Source organism: Rhyacophila brunnea, unplaced genomic scaffold (assembly GCF_057557595.1).
Source record: "Rhyacophila brunnea isolate RB1 unplaced genomic scaffold, BYU_Rbru_1.0 scaffold_6, whole genome shotgun sequence".
Lineage (NCBI taxonomy): Eukaryota > Metazoa > Arthropoda > Insecta > Trichoptera > Rhyacophilidae > Rhyacophila > Rhyacophila brunnea.
This window is the reverse complement of record NW_028233276.1, coordinates 37,771,185-37,796,534: the sequence shown is the minus strand read 5'-3', so window position 1 is coordinate 37,796,534 and position 25,350 is coordinate 37,771,185. Positions and strand designations below refer to the sequence as shown.

Sequence of the window (25,350 nt, the reverse complement as noted above, 5' to 3'; positions counted from 1 at the left end):
CAAACTCATCAATTTGCCTTTTATCTCAACGTTGCTTGATCTCTATAGGAAGCTATAAGGATATTAGTTTCAAAATAGGTTACCTCCACTTTTTTGGTTACATGTAAATTTTACAGAAAACATTTCACCGTGGCACAGTTCGCCGTAAGTAGAGTTGGGTATTTCCCGAGAAAATCTCAATCTCGAGATTCGGGATTTCACGAAATGATGAAATTTTGAATTCTCGAGATTCGGGATTTCCAGAAAAGATTTCTCGAGAATTCTCGAGATATCGGGATATTTAAAAAAACCTGTAAAGAATCCTAAAATCAGTGTGAAATCAGACAAGTTCCAAAAAAATATGATTTTTTTTTATTTATGTAAGAAGACAAATAGAAGTAGGAAAACAAAAATAATTCAAAACATTACTTATTAAAATAGGATTTCAAAAAACACACACTGTCAATCACTGCGGCTGATAATCGCGTACACTTTTGAGACTCAAAATTCTTTGATGTTGAAAAATTGCGATCATTTTGAGTCGAATTGTGTTAAATTCCCCGATCAGTCTTTGAACGTTTTATGTTTTCTGCCCACTTCTTTCATATAGAAAAAACGTTTTTTCAATTAATATTCGATAATAAAGAAATCCCGAATATCGAGAAAAGATTCTCGAGATCCGGTATTTCCTGAAATGTTAAAAATTTCAATTCTCGAGATTCGGGATGGAAAATCTCGAAAATTTCTCGAGAATTCCCGAACCCTAACTCTGGCCGTGAGCTTTCTTATCGGAAACAGATGACCGTATACTATACGGTCTCTAATCTTATTAGATTCAATATGAACATTAATTCAATTTTCAAAACTGATTTTGGTAAAAATTCATGAATTCAAGAATTAAAACTTAACCTAACCTAACCTAACCTAACAAATAATCCAGTATATCGGCTATTTTCAAAATTTGTTTGCTGCTGGCTTCCTGTAAAGTGTAAACCGACAAGAACCGTGTTTTATTTAGACATGAATTTTATGTCAGTAGGTACTATACGACCCAAAGAAGTTGGACGGTCTTTAATATACAGCCATTTATTTCCGATACAATATTTCACTGTGAAGTGTGATACGGCAAACTGCATACGTACAAGTTTCCGGACACGCACTTTTTTATGCGTACCTACAAGACAATTTATAAATTCTACCAGAGACACTCTGAGCGACCATGCAAGGCACAGAATAGGCAACATTTTAATCGTACGTTGTAATAACACATATCTTTCCGTACTAAAAAATGTACGCTGCCAGCAGACAAGTATCTCGTATGGGTTGAAAGAATTTATTTGCTTACAATTATTTTGTGTGGTGCGGCCGGTTATGCGTGTTTTGGTCGGCACACCACTGGTATGCATGTGTGTTTTATAAAGTTTTTGAAAATAGATAATAATCAAATGATTTGTTTATTTAATGTTTAGTTTTCAAGATGGAGATGCTATGGATTGTTCTTTTTGAAGTGATGTTATGTGGAACATTAGTGGCGCCTATGCCATATAATAAAATTTATTCAAATCTGTCGACTGATGTATTACCGTCATACTATGGCGATGGATGGAAATACGGTTACACTTGGAGAGATAGACAGACATGCAAACATTGCTATGTTAAAACTTATCACCCGTGCCCTGTCTATTTTGATCATATGGAGAAGCTGAAGACAGATCCGAACCACAAACTACCGGCATTTAAGACGGTTTGCAACAGTTGCTGGATTAAATGCTGGATTTATACTGAACCCAAACCGCTGCCGAGGAAACAGCGGCCTCAAAATACTACACCCACAACGACTACTCCAAGACCAAGAGTTACACCGAAACCATACATTTGTGAACTTTGACAGTGTATTAAATTATGGCATGGCTTACAATAAAAACTCAATGTTAGGGTACATACCTATTTTATATCTTTGTCTGTTTTTCAGTATGTTTATTAATACATATTATATAGAAATTGTCAAAGTACTTATTGATACCTTTTGTACATATTTACACAATAATTAATGCACCAATATTATACTTTTTATTTTATAGATATCATTTCTTCTTTTGAATAGATTACTGTACAATAAAGTTAATAACATAAAAAAGAGAAGCCATGATGTAGAATACTAATCATGCATGTTTAAAGTGGTTTTATAATATTATGGTTAGATCCATTGAGTAGATTATCTGTTTAAAGGCAGTATGTAATGCAGCAGTTGCGAAGGGAGGAGGTAGGCTGTTAAAATCCGACATAGATAGTTCATACTAAACTCTATCTGTCATACTTATTTGTTTTTATTGAACTAAGACTGCAATTTGAAGATAGTGTTGGTTAGTTTTTAAAATTCAATTAAACCTGCCTATACCAAGCCATAATGGTTTTGGTCATCAGTATGTGCCTTTTGGTAATATTATTAAAGTAGGCGTCAATTCAAATAGTCAAAGAATACTATGAATCCACGTAAAAATTGCAATTTGGTGTTCTGGCAGGCCTTGAATATACATGTAAAATAAATTAGAAGAAGAATCTCTTAAATGTTTTTAATAAATCTCATTGCATTGCATTCTTGGCTTTCTTTAATTCAATTATTAATTCTTTTAAATCTTCCTGTTGAAGGAGTATTTTGTGATCCATGGTAGATTTTCTGCACGAGTCTTCGATGCACATGTTTAATTCCACGCAGTCGATAGATCCTTCTGGAGCCGGTTGAAGGCTGACGGAATTTAATTTGGATACTGAAATAAGAAAAAAATGGATGTATTCACAAAAATATCTACTTAGATATATCGTGGGTTTGCTGCCAAAGGTTGGTAAGTCGATGATTTAGGTATTTAGAGTGAATAACGGATTATATAAACATGTATGCTAGAAAAAAAATTCAAGGACATCCAACGTATAGAACATAAGCACAAAGAAATTAGCATTATGCCTGATTTTAGAGGGCATGTCAAACTTCAAATTGCAATTACTCCATAACATAATTTCGAGATTTACCAACTTTTGGCAGTTTGGTCTATAAAAAATGAGTGCATGTAACGAGCACAAACAAACTTTCTGTTTTGATCCATTTTCACGATCTGCAATACTGTAATCATAGACATATGGCAGCTGTACATGGAATTCCCAACTTAACTTCCACTAAAGCAGCGGTCCCCAACCAGTGGTCCGTGAGAGAATTTTGGTGGTCCACAGAGTAATTTGAATTTATTTCCAATTTTCATATTTATTAAAAAGTTTCAGTATATTCTTATAACATTTTTTTTGAATTTTTGGTCATTGGAACCAAGAATCCAACAGCTTATTTCAAACAAGCAGCAACAAAGGTCATCCTGATTATCTTTCGGTTACCTGTAATTAATCTTTTATGCACCTCTATGTCGACGTAGAAGTCATATTAATTTAATAATTGTATTGATTTTTTTTTAATAAAATGAAATTTAAAATGTTTTTTTTGCATTTTTCGTATTGAATATCTGTGTTAATAAGTTTATTTATTATAATTCTTTTATCGTTATATCGACATATCGAATTTCTAACAAATGTGGAAAAAATACGTGGTAGTGGTCCGCGGGATTCGATATTTTGAGTTTAGTGGTCCGCGAGGTCTAAAAGGTTGGGGTCCGCTGCACTAAAGCTCTCTGCATTCTCAGAAAGCTACTCATCAGTTATATTGTGTCCGGAAACTTGTACGTATGCAGTTCGCCGTATCACACTTCACCGTGAAATGTTGTATCGGAAATATATGGCCGTATATTAAAGACTGTCCAACCACTTTGGGTTGTATAGTACTGAGATAAAATTCATGTCTAAATAAAACACGGTTCTTTTCCGTTTACAGGAAGCCAACAGCAAACAAATTTTGAAAATAACCGATGTACTGGATTATTTGTTAGGTTGGGTTAGGTTTTCATTCTTGAATTCACGAATTTTGCCAAAATCAGTATGAAAATTGATTTAATGTTCATATTGAATCTAATAAAATTGGAGATACATATAATGTACTAAGTGTTCGTAAATATGTAAATGAATCCCAGCTGACAGGTGATGGAACAATATGATGTATGACATTTCAGAGTGGTAAGTCTCGATACATTCTAACAAAATAAACGTCATATTTTAATATATTGCAAAATTACCTACATAGGAAATGTGATTACATAGTACTTCATTGATTATTTCTGAGTATGCACTGCATCTACAGCATCTATGGACCACACGTGACTGGTATTATCATAATACTATTATATCTTGTCTTTGTAATACAAAATGAATTTAAGTGTCAAGAGGTGATATCTGTTTTATTATTGTCGAAATTTCATTACTCACGCGAACGGTTGAGCAATCTACGTGGCTGGTCAGCCAACTCAAGATCAAAGGAATTTCTAAAATTTTCAGATTTGCTAGGCCTCAATGGTGCAATTAGTAGCGCACTCAACTGTCAACTGAAAAGTTAGTAGTTCGAGCCAACTGTGGGCGCATTTATTGTTTTTCAAGTTTGAAATTGACTGTGACGGTCGTTCGTTATATATGAATCAGATACACTCTACCGGTGAAATTACTGTACATCAAATTAATAGCATACATCTTAATGATTTTTTCCGAAGAACTGCTTCAATCTCTGCACCATGCTGATCGAAAGCTACCCTCAAAGCCCTGGTCACCTCCCATGCGACTCCAGCGCTTCTGAGGCCATTGTCCAGTTGTAAACCATCGGCTCCCCATCGAGCTGTGCTGGTCAGTGTGAACATCAGGCACGATATCACCATTTTTAAATCGTCTGGAGAATCTGAAATAGTAGATTATCAAAAATAAATGATACATCATAACCAATGGCGTACGATAACTTTTGCTTGTAGGGATGCTATTTAAAAAAGTGCTTATATAAGTACCTACTAATTATCTACTTGAGGTTTTGTAAACAATTGAATGTTGGCAGGCGGCGAATGAAGAAGAATGGTGTGTGATATTACTGAGTAGTAGCTCTATGATATTCTTTAAACATTTTAGATAAGAAAAATTGGTACTGTTCGGTTATACCGGAGGCAGCGGAAAACGCATTTTGAAAATAGCCGATAAACTGGATTATTTGTTAGGTTAACTTAACCAAACCTAACCTAATGTCACCACCTACCTGTAGGTAGGTGCCTTCGCACAATAAATTGATTAGTAATAAGCCGACATGTAAACCTGATCTCTAACTATACGGCTTAGTAAAACGCCTAAAAACGCTTCCTTGTCGAATCACATATAAATTGTTTATCTGTTCACAGGTTTTTACGCTACCCGTTCGGTATGTAAACGTATCGAACGGGGCATCGATTGCTACGAGCAGGGTAATGCAGTGTGAAAGAATGATGGATGTAAAATTGCCTTGTTCTGTACAATAAAAAAACCTGTGACGATGTTATTATAAAGTGTTAGATATAAATGTATTATGTAACTGTATATTAGTATAAAAGGGGAAGAATGATTGTTAAATATAAAGAGACGAATGCAGTAGCGAGAGATTATTATAAGAGTGTAACATATTTAATATATTTTGTAATAGTATGAAAGAAGAAGAATAACTGTTAACATAAAGAAGAAGAACGCGGTAGCGAGTGATTAGTATTAAAAGTGTATATAATTAATTAATATGTCATGTGGAACACACTAATCGAATAGTATTTCGATTCGTAAACTCATTAATAGCAAACTAATAATTATAGAATCAATTATCCGCGAGTGGCAACACTTAAAATTATAACGCAGCAACACCTACCAACGCGTTGGTATGGGTGTGCCTCTGTGCGTGTATACGAAAATGTTACCGGCTAAAAAGTATCCGGCGCACAGATTAACTCAGAAAATAACGCCTTAAAGTCTCTAGAATTCAACTTTTCGGAAATATTATTTCATTATTGTGTTCCTAATTAGGGTATTTATCGTCTGTAATATAAAGCATGAGGAAATTCGCATATTTAAGAAAGAGTAAATTCTTGATAGCAACAGACGGGAGCTTCGCCGATTTCTAATAAAATAAATTAAAATCACGACCTTTATGCAGCTGTGCGGTGTAAAGACAGCGGCTAAAAATAAGGCAATGCGGGGGAAATATCGCCGATCGATATACTCTTCGACATTGAATTGCGAATTACCTCTGTGAAGAAGTAGTATTTTGCTATCTTTCGGAAATAGTAAAATATTATTTCGTATTACTATATAAGACGTAGTTTTAAGATTAAACTGTTATTATTATAAATGTAACATTGTAAAAGGTAAAGGCAACAGACAGGTTTTACGTCGTAAAATCACAAATGTTTATGTGAAGGTCGATGGATAATGATTACAGGGCCTATTATTATGTCAATAGGTACCTAGTAAGTAGTTGTAAATGCATGTAGTTTAAACGCTAATCAAATCGTGTGTTTACTCCTGGCATAAGACTAACACCGCGAGTTTATGCCGGAGATAGCTATTTAAATGCTCTAAATAAATTCATATAAAATCCATAGAATTAGATAGACGATATTTTATAACGTCAATATATCCATCCACGTGCACAGAATATATTATCTCTTGATACTTGGTCCTTCTGACAATCCAGTAAATTCTTATTAAATAAACAAGAGATATTACGCAGTACGAAATTAACGGACATAGTAGAATCTTTGGTCACCCCTTCTCAAACTCTTTGGACCAATTAGAATAAGGGAGGCTGCTATAAAAGAGGGCGCATCCGAGAGATTTTTATCAGTCTACCGGATCCTCCCTCGGGAACAAGTCTCATCTCTACTAGCAGCCTCTCTTCAAACACTCTGGACCAGTTTCACCAGTTTTCGCCGCGCATCTCTTCGCTTCTTGAACGCCGAAGTACTCCCCGGGGAGAGTTTCACATCCCGTTTACCTACGGGTGGGAAACATCTCTCGCGTTCGCAGTCATCGGTCGTCACGTATTCCTGTCTGCCGCCTTCACCTACATTTGGCCTGTAAAATTATTTACTAGACGCTACATACAAGGAAATAAAACCAAGTCATTACCGACTTTTTCAAAAGGAAACATCGTTATTATTAATAACCCCTCCACCGACTGAGCTAGGAAAATACATCAACGAAGTGCGCAGTGGCGTATCGTTGAGGGGGTGTTGTTAATTTGGCGCCAAACGTTTACGGGCTCAGAAAAAGCTTCTTTTTCTCGAATCCACGACCGGACGACAGACACGAGGAATATATATATATATATTTCATATATATATTATATGTATGAGAACTAAATCGCAGACAAAGGACACACACACACCTAGCGAAGAGATGGCGGACCCTCCACTGGTGGAGCCGATCCAGAGGAATGAGGAGATGGAAGAAGGTATGCAAATACCTGAGCGCAGTATACCAGCATCCGAAAACATGGATCCATGTACCAGACAAGGACAGATTCCACACGTGACGATGCTGAACACCACAGGAGGCGGTCGGCTGGTAATCTTCCAATACCAGGCGCACGCACCGTGCACGTGCCAGGAGCATGGTCACGGACGCCCTGAGCCAAGAGAGAGCGGTGAGGAGACGAGACTGGACGAGGACTATGAAGAGGCCACCTGCCTGCATTGGCGAGGAGTCACCATCAGGAGGTGCTGAGGATGAAAAGGGGACGATGCCGAGATCCTGCAGTACTGCCTCGGAGGACCTCGGCTGATGAAGAAGAGGGCTGATCCAGTGGGTGATGTGTTGGAACGATCTTCTGTCGTCCATAAATAAATAGTGTGTAACTCTCTTCAAGAACCACAACAGTTTTATGTATTAATCGTTATTAATTATAAATGCATCCACCGTAAAGCAAGGTTGATCCGCTTGTAATGCACCGGCGAACAGAAAAAGCGAGGAGGTAAATATAACGGTTACGCAAAACGAGACGTTACGTAAATTGCATAACGGCCAGTGGCGTAGATAAATTTATAGCGCGCGACAGCGGCTAATTAATAAATTATCTTGCCGGGCATATTAAGTGAAAGCGATCAACTTTGCTCAACGGTGTGATTAGAATTTAGAATAAATGGTTGTATAACAGATGATGAATGTGTGAAAAATGGTTCAGCGGCAGAGAACTCCGTAGATGCTGGAAAAACTGTAAGTACCTATTTAACCGACTCTGGTAAATAATTATTTAACCAAAAAAAAAATTAGCCTTTTAAAATAAGGAAGAATTTTAAATATTGTAAATAATAACATTCCTTAAGAAGGTTAAGATTTTTTAATATTTTTAAAGGTTTGATATTTAATTAAATCTTTTAGATATTGAAATAGATAAATAAATAGTATGTATTTAATAATAGGAAAAGAAGGCGATGCTGCCAACGTCCGCGATTAAATTAACTACTTCTTAAATATAAATAATGATAATAATAAAAAGGGCTCGTGGACATGCACGCCCCTGCAAATAAGAATGCAAAACATCAGTGTTGCCGTGTCTACATAAAATTCAGGAAGTCTACTGAATTTCCGTGTCGGAAGCTACCTACTGAGATTTTAAATTTTGACTTGGCAACGCTGCATAACATAACTGACCTGCTCGATGGTGAAGGTTATTCAAAACGTAAACAATGTAAATGCTAGCCGTCCGAAGATTATGCGGTCTGGAATAATAAGTTTTAAAATAATCGGGTAGTTTAATAACTTATAATATAAATTGACCGGATGGAGTGACCATATTGCGACGTATAAAAATATACTATCTCGTCACTTATCATGGTCAATTATAATAATAAATAAATAGTAATATAAAACTGTGTCAATTATATAGTTAAATATTAGTGTATATATAGATAAAATAAAAGAAGTGAATAATAGCGTAATAAAAGTGTGATATATTGAATTATAATAGGTACCAAGTGTGACTAATAATGAGATATGTGGAATTATAATAGTTACCAAGTGTGATTAATAGCGATAAATATATCAATGTAACAATAAAACAAATTCGGTAAATAACACATTGCGGGTTAGAATCGTGTATTAAAATATTTTTTATAAGCTAAATAAACACAAAATAATCCGGGGAAAAGACTCAAACAGAATCTCTTGGGACGTGATGGCCGGGTGGGCGGACCACTTCCTGTACGAGAAGCCCACTTCTTGGACCACAAGACCGTAGGAAGGCAACATTTGACCTTCTGCCGATCGCTCTTAAACCCTGAGGGGGTTGACTCGGAAGGGTTGAGGTTATGCCCTCGCTTGAACTACCCCAGGAGAGGAAGACGAGTACTAGCGCGAAAAGCACATAGTAAACATAATTATGATAGTGATGCAACAGCGCAAATGGAGACTTTACTCGAGAACCTGATACTCTGAGTGACAACCTGGACGGCTCGCGATGCCTGAAGATGTGGAATTGGTATGTGCAACGCCAAACCACGTTAACACGTCGTGAGTAATCCAGGGACAGCACATCTTGAATCATCGGGGAAAACGAGGAAGGGTGCTCCGGAAACATAACCGCAAGGAAGGAAGAAATAGCAAAAATGGAACAAAAGGATATACACTCTAAGAGTGATATCTAGTATTTGTGAAGAGGCGATGCCGTTGACTAGCTAGAGCCGAGCTCAGATCATCAGCATACGACCTACTCACCAACAGGGGAACGGATGTGGCCACACCTATCCCTATGGACATCCCTGGATAACAAACATGCGGCCCCGCGATGGTCGATCGAAAGTTATACCAGTGGAAAGTCAAGCTATAGAAGAGTAATCGTCAGAACAAAGAGGATCGGACGTCTTTGGGCGTACCACCTCACGAAACTGGCTAGCGAAGAAGTCGGCGATTCAAGCAACGCGACATTCTATCGACTAGCACAGTAAAATAAAAGGACGAAGGCGGAATAAATAAAAAAAAGGAAGAAAAATCATAAACATGTGCTTAGTAGCTGGGGTAAAGATTTGTCAAAACGAAAATGTATACGGACCCGGATAGGACGACAAAACAATTGCCGTCTATCTGGAAGACATGGAACGAAAACCACCCATAAAATTAAGTTAATTACGTAGTTATAAATATTAAAAAAAATACCATAAATAGTAGTGTTATAGCGTAAACGTTTCTGAAATGTAGCATGATGTGTACGAAGCTAGCCGCTCGATACGGCGAATAACGCTTCCATATCAAACGCCCAGAAACGGATATAAGCAATCCGAGGCTGGAAAATTAAACTAAAAAAAACAAATATTATATGTGTATGATGGTTAAACAAGGAAGGTATAGGCGGCCGATGAGGTCAGGCTGTACATGTCAGCTTTCATCGGAGGGGGCGAATTGTCACCACCTACCTGTAGGTAGGTGCCTTCGCACAATAAATTGATTAGTAATAAGCCGACATGTAAACCTGATCTCTAACTATACGGCTTAGTAAAACGCCTAAAAACGCTTCCTTGTCGAATCACATATAAATTGTTTATCTGTTCACAGGTTTTTACGCTACCCGTTCGGTATGTAAACGTATCGAACGGGGCATCGATTGCTACGAGCAGGGTAATGCAGTGTGAAAGAATGATGGATGTAAAATTGCCTTGTTCTGTACAATAAAAAAACCTGTGACGATGTTATTATAAAGTGTTAGATATAAATGTATTATGTAACTGTATATTAGTATAAAAGGGGAAGAATGATTGTTAAATATAAAGAGACGAATGCAGTAGCGAGAGATTATTATAAGAGTGTAACATATTTAATATATTTTGTAATAGTATGAAAGAAGAAGAATAACTGTTAACATAAAGAAGAAGAACGCGGTAGCGAGTGATTAGTATTAAAAGTGTATATAATTAATTAATATGTCATGTGGAACACACTAATCGAATAGTATTTCGATTCGTAAACTCATTAATAGCAAACTAATAATTATAGAATCAATTATCCGCGAGTGGCAACACTTAAAATTATAACGCAGCAACACCTACCAACGCGTTGGTATGGGTGTGCCTCTGTGCGTGTATACGAAAATGTTACCGGCTAAAAAGTATCCGGCGCACAGATTAACTCAGAAAATAACGCCTTAAAGTCTCTAGAATTCAACTTTTCGGAAATATTATTTCATTATTGTGTTCCTAATTAGGGTATTTATCGTCTGTAATATAAAGCATGAGGAAATTCGCATATTTAAGAAAGAGTAAATTCTTGATAGCAACAGACGGGAGCTTCGCCGATTTCTAATAAAATAAATTAAAATCACGACCTTTATGCAGCTGTGCGGTGTAAAGACAGCGGCTAAAAATAAGGCAATGCGGGGGAAATATCGCCGATCGATATACTCTTCGACATTGAATTGCGAATTACCTCTGTGAAGAAGTAGTATTTTGCTATCTTTCGGAAATAGTAAAATATTATTTCGTATTACTATATAAGACGTAGTTTTAAGATTAAACTGTTATTATTATAAATGTAACATTGTAAAAGGTAAAGGCAACAGACAGGTTTTACGTCGTAAAATCACAAATGTTTATGTGAAGGTCGATGGATAATGATTACAGGGCCTATTATTATGTCAATAGGTACCTAGTAAGTAGTTGTAAATGCATGTAGTTTAAACGCTAATCAAATCGTGTGTTTACTCCTGGCATAAGACTAACACCGCGAGTTTATGCCGGAGATAGCTATTTAAATGCTCTAAATAAATTCATATAAAATCCATAGAATTAGATAGACGATATTTTATAACGTCAATATATCCATCCACGTGCACAGAATATATTATCTCTTGATACTTGGTCCTTCTGACAATCCAGTAAATTCTTATTAAATAAACAAGAGATATTACGCAGTACGAAATTAACGGACATAGTAGAATCTTTGGTCACCCCTTCTCAAACTCTTTGGACCAATTAGAATAAGGGAGGCTGCTATAAAAGAGGGCGCATCCGAGAGATTTTTATCAGTCTACCGGATCCTCCCTCGGGAACAAGTCTCATCTCTACTAGCAGCCTCTCTTCAAACACTCTGGACCAGTTTCACCAGTTTTCGCCGCGCATCTCTTCGCTTCTTGAACGCCGAAGTACTCCCCGGGGAGAGTTTCACATCCCGTTTACCTACGGGTGGGAAACATCTCTCGCGTTCGCAGTCATCGGTCGTCACGTATTCCTGTCTGCCGCCTTCACCTACATTTGGCCTGTAAAATTATTTACTAGACGCTACATACAAGGAAATAAAACCAAGTCATTACCGACTTTTTCAAAAGGAAACATCGTTATTATTAATAACCCCTCCACCGACTGAGCTAGGAAAATACATCAACGAAGTGCGCAGTGGCGTATCGTTGAGGGGGTGTTGTTACTAACCTAACCTAACCTAACCCAACCTAACCGAACCTAAACTAACCCAAACTAACAAATAATCCAGTTTATCGACTATTTTCAAAATGCGTTTTCCGCTGCCTCCGGTATAACCGAACAGTACCGAAAAATTTACCATACGTTTGAACAAAGAATACATAACATTATTATTATAGTACCATATCGATTATTTTTGGGATGTTTCACATTTACAGCATCTATGGTCCACACACCATTGTACATAACGTAAAATTATTACAAATAGGTGGGCAGTAACGTCCCGTGGGGGTAGACAGATTGAGCGTCGCTTGGAGGCGGCAGTTACTCGAAGGGCGACAAATCGAGGAGAATAATTTGGAATATATAGAAATAGCTATCTAAACTTAGTAATAATGAAAATATCTTTCCATTAAAAAAATCAGCTCACTGGTGTTATCTAGTTTACTTCCGTTGCCCTTCGACGTCCTTGGTGACCAGAAACGAGACGTGCAGATTTGCGAATAATTAGTCTGATATGTTGTTCGTTATCCATACAACACATTTCTTAGACATAGGACTCATGAAAGGATAATAAAAATACTGTATAAAAAAATGAGGCGGCATTTTGGCACTGGCTAGGGGCGGCATTTTATCTAGGGACGTCATTGTAGGTGGGTTTTCACGGCAGGTGAGTCAAAGTCAGACCCTTTTCATATCACTTATTATGAGTCCAAATCTTGACGAAAGCAAACGGAACTCGGATACGGATACTAAAGGTGTCTCTAATAGATTATTATGTAGGTTTGCCAATTTCTGATAAGAAAAAAGATGATTTATATAAGAAATAGATAATTTATGTAAATATATGATTTTTAACTCACCTAGTTTGACATCCGATAAAATACTTTTAATTTTCTGCTCCTGAAAATTGATAAAACAATTCAACGTGTAATACAAACATACCTATTATAATGTTATAAGAAAGTTTTTTATACAACTTTCAAAAATTTCCAAAAAAATGTAAATTTAAAATTTCTTACTTTTTTACATTCCACTATCTACAAAGTAATTTTTAAATACACCATTTTTTTCTAAATATGACCTCTGAACCTGATTGTAAAATAAATTTAAAAATTCTGAAGCACAACATGGTATGGAATGGTGAAAGTTGGGCATAACGAGAAAAAACCCAAAAAGACAAAAGTAAAAGTACGAGGTGTGATAGAGTTCACACTTAGCTGAGGAGATAGCAATGGGCTGGACATTGCTTAACGAATGTACAACTGCTGAACAAATGCCGTCATATAGTGGTATCCAAGGGGTATTAAATGATCACAAGGACGGCTGAAAACCTGCTTGATAGATGAACTCATTAAGTTCGAAGATGTAGACGGCAACGAAGAACCTGATTAATGTTGATATAACCTGCAACGGTTCCCCGGTAAGGTGTTCAGCTATCGCAAGACAGAGGGCTCTGGCTTTCGGTGCATTCAGTTGACCAATCGCGTGAAGACCGCTTAGGACCCACTCCGGACACTCTCCATCTCCAAAGCATTTCAGCTTCTGTAATCATTATAAGATATATTATTCCTTCGCACATATTGTTTAGCAATTATTTATCTATATCACCGAAAGAAATAATATTTATAACAAACCAAAAAGGTCGACGTACTGTGTAAAGGTCAAAAATTAAATATTTTGGATATCTTTGAACTGAACAATCTGTCGAGTTTGTAGGAAAGATGTCTTAGCCAAGTGATGGCGAACCGATGGCGCACATGCCACTAGTGGCACGTGAGATGATTTTGCATGGTAGGCGAAGAGAAAAAAATACGTACCTAATATTAATTTAAAATATATTTTTTATTACAAAAAAGATCACTCATTGAGAAAAAAGAGGTCGAACAAAAATAATTTATTGATCGGCCAATTAAAAATAAAAATATTCAATCAACAAACCTAAGAAAATTCATCTGCAGTGATTCAAATATTATAATACCTGCTTGTTATTTTGCCTCAAACATAATTGCTAAAAATGAAAAATCGTTCAGTGATAGGGAATATATTAAATGAAAGAAGTGTGGTTAAAATGCTCCCACGATCTCTTAGATTTTTTTTTTAAATATGGAAAAAAATATTCCAAAAATAAAAAATATGACTTTGGCTAGAAACACAATGAAAGATTGAATTTCAAGAACTCAATTGTCATTTTTAAACTTTTTTAATAGAATATTTCTTAAAAACTATTATATCCCCATGAAAAACTGCTCGCCACGTCAGGCAGACGAAATTGGGAAATTTTGGCATTCGTACGACAAAAGGTGCGTCATTCCTGTCTTAGTCGATAGATTGTTCCAACTATGCTCTCAAGATAGATATCCAAAATTATTAATTTCCGACTTTTACGCGGCGCGTCGGTCCTTAAAATGATTGATTCGATTAAATCTGTTATCATTATTTTGGTTTGTGAGAATAACACTGTTAATAAACTATATTTTTATTCAACGAATAATTAACGAGATTTGAGAGTTTAACATTATTTTATTGAACATACATAATATCAAAGGTATTTTCAAATAATGTGCGTTCAATAAAAGAATGTTACATTCTTAAATTTTATTAAAAAAAATATTCGTTAAATAATTTTTTTTAATTGTTAGCAAGTGCATACGTTAAATAGGTATAACGAAAAATTTGAGAAATTTTGACGTTGTTTAGTCATAATTATTGTATTGATTCAGCCACACAATTCGATTGCCAAAAATTAAAGCAATGTAAAAACCACTAGTTAATTTCGTTGTAACATATTGTGTCAATCATGATCCTCTTCCCACAACAATTGTCTTCAAATTGGGAAACGCTGATTTACATTAGGGTACCTATAATAATTAAAATTAGTTTTAGTATGTATGTAAAGTATATTCATTATTACCATAATGGTAACCAGTAGTAGCTGTACCAAAGTTGATGCTGATCTGAAAATAAAGAGAAACGTGAGATTAGACAAGAACGAATTTAAGACAATTCTACTTCTTTCTACACAATGATTTAATACCTGAAAAATAGTGTTTTAAGGCCAAATGCATAGCCATACTACAAGTGTTCGGCAAATTAGTGGAATGGAGTAAAACAAGCAACGCGTCATTATTTTCACTAGAACGTCTTAGTTCAGTCTGCAATTGGCAATTAAAATAGTATTAGTAAACCAATTCACACTATTTAAATATACGAATATATTATATTATATGTATTATGAATAGGGAATCTAATCCCGAGCCAAAATTCTGATCCCGGGATTTCGGGATTACAATTTGACAATCCCGGGACTGGTCCCGGGATTGGCATTTTTTTCCATTGTTAATATATTTTTTTTATATTTACACATAACATTGATAAAACCGGTCAAAAATAAATCTAGTATAATTTATACTATTTAAGATATTTATTGTTAATATTGTATATCTACGTTCAATCTTGGAAATACATAAGTTTAATGGAGTAAATAATATTAAATATATATATATATATATATATATATAAATAATAATGTGAATTTGATATGAGATTGCTGTTTCTGATAGTAAAGACTTATGAATGGATTAGCGAGATTTAAAATAGTAAAGCAAATAATCATGGCGTACTTATGGCCTTTCCGCTTTATAAATCTAATTAGTCAGCCAAATATGAAACTGCCGTAAAACGTATGAGGTCATGGTGGAATTACTTTGTTAAAAGTGCGAAGCATTGTTTTTTTCCAATCTTTCTCATTTTTAATAATTTATGTGGAAAAATAAAATGAATCGGCAACTTACACATGGGTATAAATCAAATTTCGTTAATTTTTTTAAATTTCTTTCATTCAAACTCAGTTTATTTCTAATGTAGTTATTATGTTTCATAAAAATTGATAAAAAAAATCAATCCCGAAATCCAGGGATTATGTTTATCAATCCCGGGATTCATAGGTATAGAAAATAGCTTGGGATCCCGGGATTAGAATCCCTAATTATGAACAATAATAAATCGAAGGGGGAGATTGTCTGTTAAACGAAAGAAATAAACAACAATACGTAAAAAAATGCACACGCTTGGGCCATATGGCAACATATTTTGTGAATCTTTTTTTATTTTTTTTGTAGTATGGCGTTAGGTGTTTTTATATATTTATGAATTCCTGGAAAATAATTTCATGCAATCAACTTATTACCGATGCAAAACTATGTATATATATATATTGTGTGCTAGTTTGTTGAGTTGGTTCATTTGTCGCAATGCTATTATGTTTAACGAATTTTCATTATGTTTATATGTGGCAAGACAAACATTAATTAATCGCTTGGTACCGATTCTTTGCCACAAACTGCAACATAGATAGAAAGGCTGGGATAGCCTCTTCAACCTGCAGTAGATTGTATATTTATGTATATACCTACTTATGAATTATTTTATGAAATGTACAAGAATAATTAATTCTTCCAAAGCCAACTTCACTTCATACCACGAGATTCGCGATACATACATTATTACTATGATTGCAGACTGCAAATCTTATTACAGTGAAAATGTGCACTTGAAACTTAAATCGCAGCTTTCATAAAAGCTCCCACTACAAGAAGTATTAAAACTAATAGCACAACTTTCGAAAGTCTTCATCATGGGATGTTGTATTATTTTTAAACAAATACGGCAATTACGTTGCATTAACAAAAACCGCTATTATATTATATTATATTTTACACTAATGAAATCGCGTGATTTCAATTTGAATTTATACATATCACTGAGCTTGTTTGTGATTTCTTAATTTTTTTCGATACTCGAGATGGGTATATTGAAAGTATGGTATTATGTGAATATATTTTCTCTTCCAAAGTAGGTATATTTTAGATATATTTGTAATTTAATCATGCAGGAATTTTATAAATTCCATTCAGACTTAAAGTAAATAAATATCCACGAATTAAACAATTTCCGCCCAGAATCGAGACTTCTTTTATTTGTATTATTTTAGAATCTCATTTTTTCTATGTTCCTATTATTGATGATTTTTCGAGAAATGAAAATGTCGAAATTTCTGAAAAAATCTCGAGAAATGAGAATCAACTTATCTCATTAATCTTTGAGAATTCTCAATTACATTCCCTGATGATAGGCAGACATTTAGCCCAGTTAGTTCGAGAAATCAACAACATGCTTTAGATTTTTTAATGAACATAATATTATTATAAGGTAAATAATGCATACACTAAACACAATAACAAATACGGCAAGACAAATGAGGACCATATCGAGTCAGGTAAACATTGTTTTTGACCATGTCTGATCCTAAGATCATAATATGACTCTCTAGCTACAGAGTTACGGTTTGTATTAACAGATTTTTTATTTTTACGCAAAATACTCTAAGCTGATTACATTCATGTTGGTCCTATGAATCAGGTCCCTACTACTTTTAACCAAATTTGATATATCATATACCTACTTATTCACTTTATAATTATCATCATCAGCCTGGATCAATTACGAAGGCTGAGCGGTAACGTCCCAGCTTATAATGTCGTGGGTAAAAACAGAAATCTGTTAATACAACTTCCACCCCGTGGAGGCCCATTTGATCTAGGATCGAACGTGGTGATGTAATATAATATATATTCAATTAAGAATGAATTCATTCTTAAATCGTGTGTATTATTCGTTTGAATAAATAATTATGTTAAATATATAGTCATGCATTTGGCATCCACAGGGGGTTGTAATAAAAAAATTCCATACTCCATACTCTGGTTCCAAACACACATTGAAAACCAATATGTGTATTCGCCAAATCCAGGATTCACCTGGAACCCATGACATTATAAGCCGATGCGTTAGTCGCTCGGTCATCGTGGGCGGAATACCACTTGAATAAAAATTGAAAAATGACTTGAATAATGGATAGGTAAATCATATCTGTAAATAAGAAACAGGACTAGTCGGATCAATTGGTCTAAATTAGTATGTTTCGTACAGAAAAATAGAAGTTCATTCATCAATATTCAATCTTCTTTTAGACCTAAACTAGTGATTTTAGATGCATCTCCCTTTTTTGTACTTACATAAAAAAACAGTGTCTTAAAACTCCCTATACAATGTGTGGAATACATCGATATCCAAAGCAATTTGGTTGAACATGGCACACACATGTGTGTGTGGTCAGTGATGTGGAGTATTATCTATCTATATGACATTATTACTTAAATAATTCTAGTAGGTACACGTACACAATGTTGACAGAAACACTTAAGGGGGGACTCGTCGTAGGTCAAAATTGAGTTTTTATTGTATTTTAAAACCATGACCCTAGACACTCCTTAAACGTTGTAGATAATCTATTTATATAATTTTGAAGCCTTATTATCCTTTATATTTATTTTAAACATTTGATGACTGCATAAAGTATTTTTGTTACATAAAATAGTATTCTTTTAAACCTCTCGCTCCAATGTTTTAGAATATAGTCATATTTCGGTACATGAATGTGCAGTGGTGTTAAGATTTTGTAAGAATTGTCGGAGAAAAAATATGTACCTATAGTCGCTTAGGAAAAAAAACATTTTTTTAACTAAACACAAAAAAAATAAGTTAAAAGGTATCAATTTTCAATTTTTTGAGACGGTTTTTGTTTGCCCCTGAAAATTTTAATTAATTGACTTCCGCGGTGTTGTTTCTTAAGCGACGCTATGTACTTAATTTTTGGGGATGAAATTTAAAAAAATGTACTTATTGAGATCTAATGAATATTTGAAATATTTGTAATTGTGATGTAAATATCACAATTACAAAATAAAAGAAAGAAACTTGTGCGGTGTTGATGCTAGCACGCGACACTCGAGGCGGTATAGACGGGGATGGACAAACGGGCGTGGGTTTCGTGCCTTCTATTTTGGTGAAACCCAGCCCTAAAGAGCTGGATTCCCGAGACACAAGGTCTCGGAAGGTCACTGCAATATATAACATCATATAATATAATTAAATGGGGCGCCATCAAAGTTTGCTTATTAAAGAAACCCTGAAAAAGAAATATGCCAATTGTGCCGCAGATGCCGTCATGAGCTTGTATATTTTTTTTTTACGAAAACAGTTTATTCTGCGTAGACAATAATTATAATAAATACCTTTCTCTGTCGGCGCATCGGCTTTTCGATCGAATAATTGTTAATTTAAAATTTGAAATTTTCATACACTGTAATGCATCATTATCACAAACTAAGATTATATTAGGTAATATTAGGGTTTTTTTATCCTAGATGCATTTATAGATACCTCGCATTTACTATCGAGGTTTCTTAAGGACTTTGGCACGCAAACTACTCTACTTGATGCTAGTCAAATGAAAATTGTGCCGGCTGAGAGAATATGCCTTATTGAAAACTATTCTTCTACCCGCATCGGGTATTGCTGATTTGAATTCGGCCAGGGCCTATGAAACCGCCTTGCAAAATCCCTAGAAAATTCTTTGTAGCATAAGGCGGTGATGATTCTGACGAATATTTTGTCGTATTCATTGGGAACTGAGGACTGCGATTTGTAGTCGAGTTTTTTCCCGTGGTAAAAGAAATGTCGCATAGAACTGATATTCTGAGCATATACCTACTTATCCTATCTTATATGATTGCAGTCACTGGATCTGAAGGTAATATTAGGTTGGGGTAGGTTAGGTTAGGTTATGTTAGGTTTGGTTTGGTCTAAAAAGAAAGTTATAAAATCTCATGACGGCATCTGCGGCACATTTACCAGAAACATAATAAAATGGTAGCAGTCAAGAAAATAAAAAAACTCATACTTCTTGGAACTCACTGTATATTCAACAAATCAAACAAAAGATATTTTATAAACAGTGAGTAGACTTAGACTAATAACTAATAACAATAATAGTAATTCTATAATGAACTTACGTTCGTCTGTGTACAGTTAATCGGAAGTTATATACGACAGCTACCCCGCCATTACGGATAGGCTATGGCTCCACGGCGGAATGATCCCTCCTGGGATCATCTTCAAAAGACGTCCAACTGATTCGAAGGTCTTTACTCTGTAGATAAGAGACCGACTCCACAGAAAATATTCAGGAAGTCACAAATATGACGCTAGCGCGCGATTGGTCGACCCCCCCTACTCCCGAATTAATTCAAATAAACACAGCTCATAACTTCAGGTTGCATACAGCAAACCTGCTATCTATTCTATACACAAGACTGCTTTCGGCCGATATCTAGGGTAGGAAAGTATCCAAGTATTAGCACTTATTGTAACAATTACAATAATTTAGTTGTAATTGTTACAATGAGTACTATGTTTTAACAGCACCTCTCTTGGCTGTGCTAAATTTAGTGAAATTAGTAAAATAGAGTGTGATAGACAGTTTTGACAGTTCAGACGGCTAACTTATTGAAATTGTTACAATAAGTGTTAATATTTCGATACTTTCCTACGCTAGTGAGCTGCCGTAAAGGCTGAAAGCAGTCTTGTGTATAGAATAGATATAGTATAGCTGTACCAGAATAGCCAACTAAATAATAAACTATTGCCAGTGCAATAATTTCAAAACTAATTTATTATGAACTTCAAACCTCCATGGAACTGGAGCGCTCGATAATTTTATGAAAATATTAACGTTGTTATCTAACTGAACATTTATTTTATAAAAATAAGTCTGTTAGATTTTTTTATTATATGACATATCTAGCTCAGGCGGTCAAATTAATATTTCCACGAGACGGAGCGATAATTTTAGAGATTTTATGAACCGGAAGCGCGCTCCGGTGCGTTCCGGTCCATTTCGAGCCCTGAACAGTATATACATTTTATAATATATAATAGTACTTAATATTAAATCAACGACATATTTAATTATTTAAATATACGTATTTATTATTTATTTTGATTTACATGGTACCAGACGACTCAGAGTTATCATTCCGAAACTGTAAAAGTTTGGCGAAAGCTTCTCACGTGTCTCACAAAAAAGCTCTTTAAATATAGTAGTATGATAATGGCATTATTCTATTTGACCCGCCTTCGCTCGCGTGGACAATGGCCAAAGCTTGCGCTGCCCGTGAATATTTATACTAATCAGCCCCTTCCAATGCCAATTGGATCAAGGAGTACCAATTTGACTCGGTTGAGGTCTTTCTCTGTGGCAAATTTCGTCTGATACGTCTCGCATTCGACAGTTGAATAATGTTTCTCAAACAGTGTTTTATTTTGACGGAATAATGTACGACTGTGACACTTTCCATGATAATGTTTTGTAAGGGAATGAAACACGTGTCTGATTAGACCAGGCATCCCCAACCCGCGGCCCAAGTGAAGATGTTTTGCAGCGCACGGCCCAATTGAAGTTTTCAGCTTTTTATATTTTGCATTTTGGTTTTCATACAATACAAAAAAAATCTCGTAAATTTACCACATTTATATTATATTTTGTGAAATTATAACTTTCTTGTTGTGCTACGTGCTAGTGCCTGTTTTTATGCTTATGTTGGCTCCACACACTCCGTACTTAATAGTAAAGACCGTAAAGATTTTTTTTTAATATTCTAATGAAGTCACAAAATCAATTAAAGAATTCGATACAAGATTTGTATTTATGCAAAAGTATGAGGAAATGTTCAAAATATTCTGAACTCCATTTAACGTCGAGGTGGGATCAGCGCCTCCAAATTTACAAATGGAGCTAATAGCTAATAGAACTGCAATCAAGCATAGAGTTAAAGTCCATGTTCGAAGAGAATAAGCTTGAAATTTATCAGAAATATATCCTCGAAGATAAATTTCCACAATTAAAACGACTGGCAAGTGCATTACAACAGCATTTGGGACTACATATCGCTGCGAATCTTTCTTTTCAAAATTAAATGTACCTAGCAAAAACGAAGTATTGCAGCAGGTTGCTCGATGGAAACACGAACAATCAACTGTAATGGCTAAAATTACCAGTCGATATGAAAAAGATATCAAACAATATACAAAAACAAATGTCACATTAATTAAGGTAATAAAATATTTTGAATAATACGAGGGTGGGTCAATAATTCCTTAGAAAAAAGCATTAAAACAGTTTTTATTTTTGTATTTTTTTTTATTTCTCAACATAATCTCCTTGGAGCTCAATACACTTGGTTAGACGTTTCTCAATTTTTTTTAAACCGTCAGAAAAATAAGTTTTCGGAAGGTCCTCAAAATAAGCATTTGTCCGATCGATGACTTCTTCATTTGAAAAAAAACGTTGTCCACTTAGCCATTTTTTTAAGTTTGGGAAAAGGAAAAAGTCACTGGGGGCTAAATCTGGCGAATACGGTGGGTGGTCGACCAATTCGAACTTCAATTCTTCAATTTTAGCCATTGATCGTAAACATGTGTGACCACGGGCATTGTCCTGATGAAAGAGGATTTTTTTCCTGTTTAAATGAGGCCGGATTTCTTCAATTTTGTTTTTTAGCTGGTCCAATAAAGATGCATAATAATCCCCTGTTATTGTTTTTCCTTTTTCCAAATAGTCAACGAAAATAATTTCACGTGCATCCCAAAATACAGTAGCCATAACTTTACCAGCTGATTTTACGGTTTTCGCCTTCTTTGGACATGGTTTGCCTTCGCAATCCACTGCTTTGACTGTTCTTTCGTCTCGGGAGTATAGTGGTGTATCCATGTTTCATCTACAGTCACAAAGCGACGAAAAAATTCATCCGGATTGCGTTGCATGAGTGACAACAGGGCTTTAGAGGCCACCACCCTATTGCGTTTATTGTCGACTGTAAGCAAACGCGGCACCCATCTTGCAGAAATATTTTTCATGCCCAATTTGTCATGTAAAATAGAAATGACGCTACCTTTTGAGATCCCTGTAACCTCAATTATCTCACTCAACTTTAATCTTCGGTCACTTAACACCATATCGTGGATTTTATTGATCATTTCTGGTGTAGTCACCTCTACAGGACGTCCTGAGCGTGGTTCATCCTTTGTTGATGTACGACCACGTTTAAATTCATTTAACCAGTTATAAATAGTTGCAAGTGAAGGAGCAGATATGCCGTGAACTAAATCCAACTCATTTTTTATTTCCTTTGCTGTTAACCCTTTTATATTAAAATGTTGAATAACAGCTCTAAACTCAATTTTCTCCATTTTCCATTTTTCCATTTTCCACAAGCAAATTTTTTTTTTAAATGTACGAGAAACACACAACAACCCGACCAATCTGATTGAAACTTCGCAGCATACTAAATCGGTAGTGCCGCTGCATGAAAACAAACCGCTTACAGTACTAGTCGCGCCACCTGTCGGCTTTTCTAAGGACTTATTGACCCACCCTCGTATGTTCTTTTTTATTTTTTTATATATGTAGCCCACCTAAGCTCAGTAATATTTTTTTTTGGCACACCAAACGATTTGGGTTGGGTACCCCTGGATTAGACAGTGGTGATAAGAAAGTCGTAAAAAACTGTTGATTCAAAATGAAGAAATTATTAATGTACAAAGCGTTATAATATATTAATTATTCTAGTTAGTCATAGGTTACGTGTTAATATTATATCTGTACCTCAGAGCCAATGTGTCTTAAGTCTGTCGAAAATGAGTTAAGTAAGTACAGATTTTATTCCCAAAATATTAAATATATAATTTTCATCAACTTACTATGTATTCATAATACACCTTCTCCTGATATTTCTAAATCCACAAAGCCGTACGTCCATTCATTAACGGCCCACATGCACAGGTTTAAAAGTTTAATACTTTATGCAGTCGTCAAATGTTTAAAATAAATATAAAGGATAATAAGGCTTCAAAAATATGTAAATAGATTATCTACAACGTTTAAGGAATGTCCAGAATCATGCTTTGAAAATAGCATAAAAGCTCAATGTTGACGTACGCTGAGCATGTACCCCCTTAAGCGCAAGATGAATCTTAAATTGCGTCTTGCCGAAAGTGTCATTTTTGAACTTAAGATACACTGACTTTCAGGAAAAGATGAACTACATTATTCTCAATGCTATTTAAAGCAAATCATATCGAAAAAAATTATTATCTGTTTAGGTACATCCATAAAAAATCTTAATATGCTGGAGTGCAACAAAGGTGAATGACAGATCGCTGAAAGAGAAAGATCCAGCGCAAACAATAGATGATTCAACCCAAGTGGACCAATTGTCGTGTATTACATAGTGCAACTATGGATTGTATACTTTGTACAAGAATAAGACGATTGGACGACTTCGGTAGGCAGGACACGCGCAACTGATGGATAACAACTATATAGACAAGTGTACGCGAATCTAAATCGATACGATATTGCATCGGGTTCTCTTAATATTGTGGTGATCTCCGTTCCGAAAAGTAAAATCCCTACCAGACGTTTCGGTACCTTCTGGCTAAAAAGTATCATTATACGTACTTATTGTATCAGAAGTAAAGTTTCGATATATATATACACTTGTATCTACATATTATTATGACAGTAGAATTGTAGTACCTATTGTCCGACAACAAGAAATCGGCGATTACAGGAAGTCGCTGTAATCGCATGTCAAAGACCGAATGCTAGAGGCGAGCATAATGTATCGGCTATCCTATTAGATGCTACTCTTTAGTGTACGTCCTGAGTGGCAGCGTTCGGCGCAGCGTTGAGCGTTTTGCGAAACTCAAACGTATAACCGTGTGTGAAAATGTTCGTAGACAATGTCTTTTTTTGGTTATACATTTATACGGTTATACGTTTGAGTTGCGCAAAACGCTCAACGCTGCGCCGAACGCTGGCACTGAGGCCTCACACTTATCTTCTTCGCAATAAACCAAAAGTTTACTAATAATAATTCTAACGTAACTCCTGCTCGTTTTAAACATAGTTTTATTATAAAAAGATTCAAGTTACGTAAATTGACAGATTCGTACACCCCGGGAGCGTAAATTAAAATGATAAATTTGGGAGCGTTCCTCATTTGAAAACGGAAGTGTGATTAGCTGCACTAGAGGGGATTGTTAGGTCACAGTTTTAACACGTTAACAAGAAGTTCTT

General features: G+C 35.2%; 1 protein-coding gene across 2 annotated transcripts in view; it reads right to left on the bottom strand.

The window, feature by feature from the left end:
* Nucleotides 1-341: 341 nt before the first annotated feature.
* LOC147065652 (COMM domain-containing protein 4) overlaps nucleotides 342-25,350 on the bottom strand; it is a 77,934-nt gene continuing 52,925 nt past the window's right edge. For both annotated transcript variants that reach the window (XM_085956555.1, XM_085956556.1), the window contains 5 exons: nucleotides 15,223-15,265; nucleotides 13,716-13,853; nucleotides 13,172-13,211; nucleotides 4,595-4,798; nucleotides 342-2,747 (listed from right to left, as the gene is read on the bottom strand). In XM_085956555.1, coding sequence (XP_085812681.1) covers nucleotides 2,563-2,747; nucleotides 4,595-4,798; nucleotides 13,172-13,211; nucleotides 13,716-13,853; nucleotides 15,223-15,225 — 570 coding nt within the window. In that variant the 5' untranslated portion in view covers nucleotides 15,226-15,265 and the 3' untranslated portion in view covers nucleotides 342-2,562. The remainder of the gene's footprint in view (nucleotides 2,748-4,594; nucleotides 4,799-13,171; nucleotides 13,212-13,715; nucleotides 13,854-15,222; nucleotides 15,266-25,350) is intronic.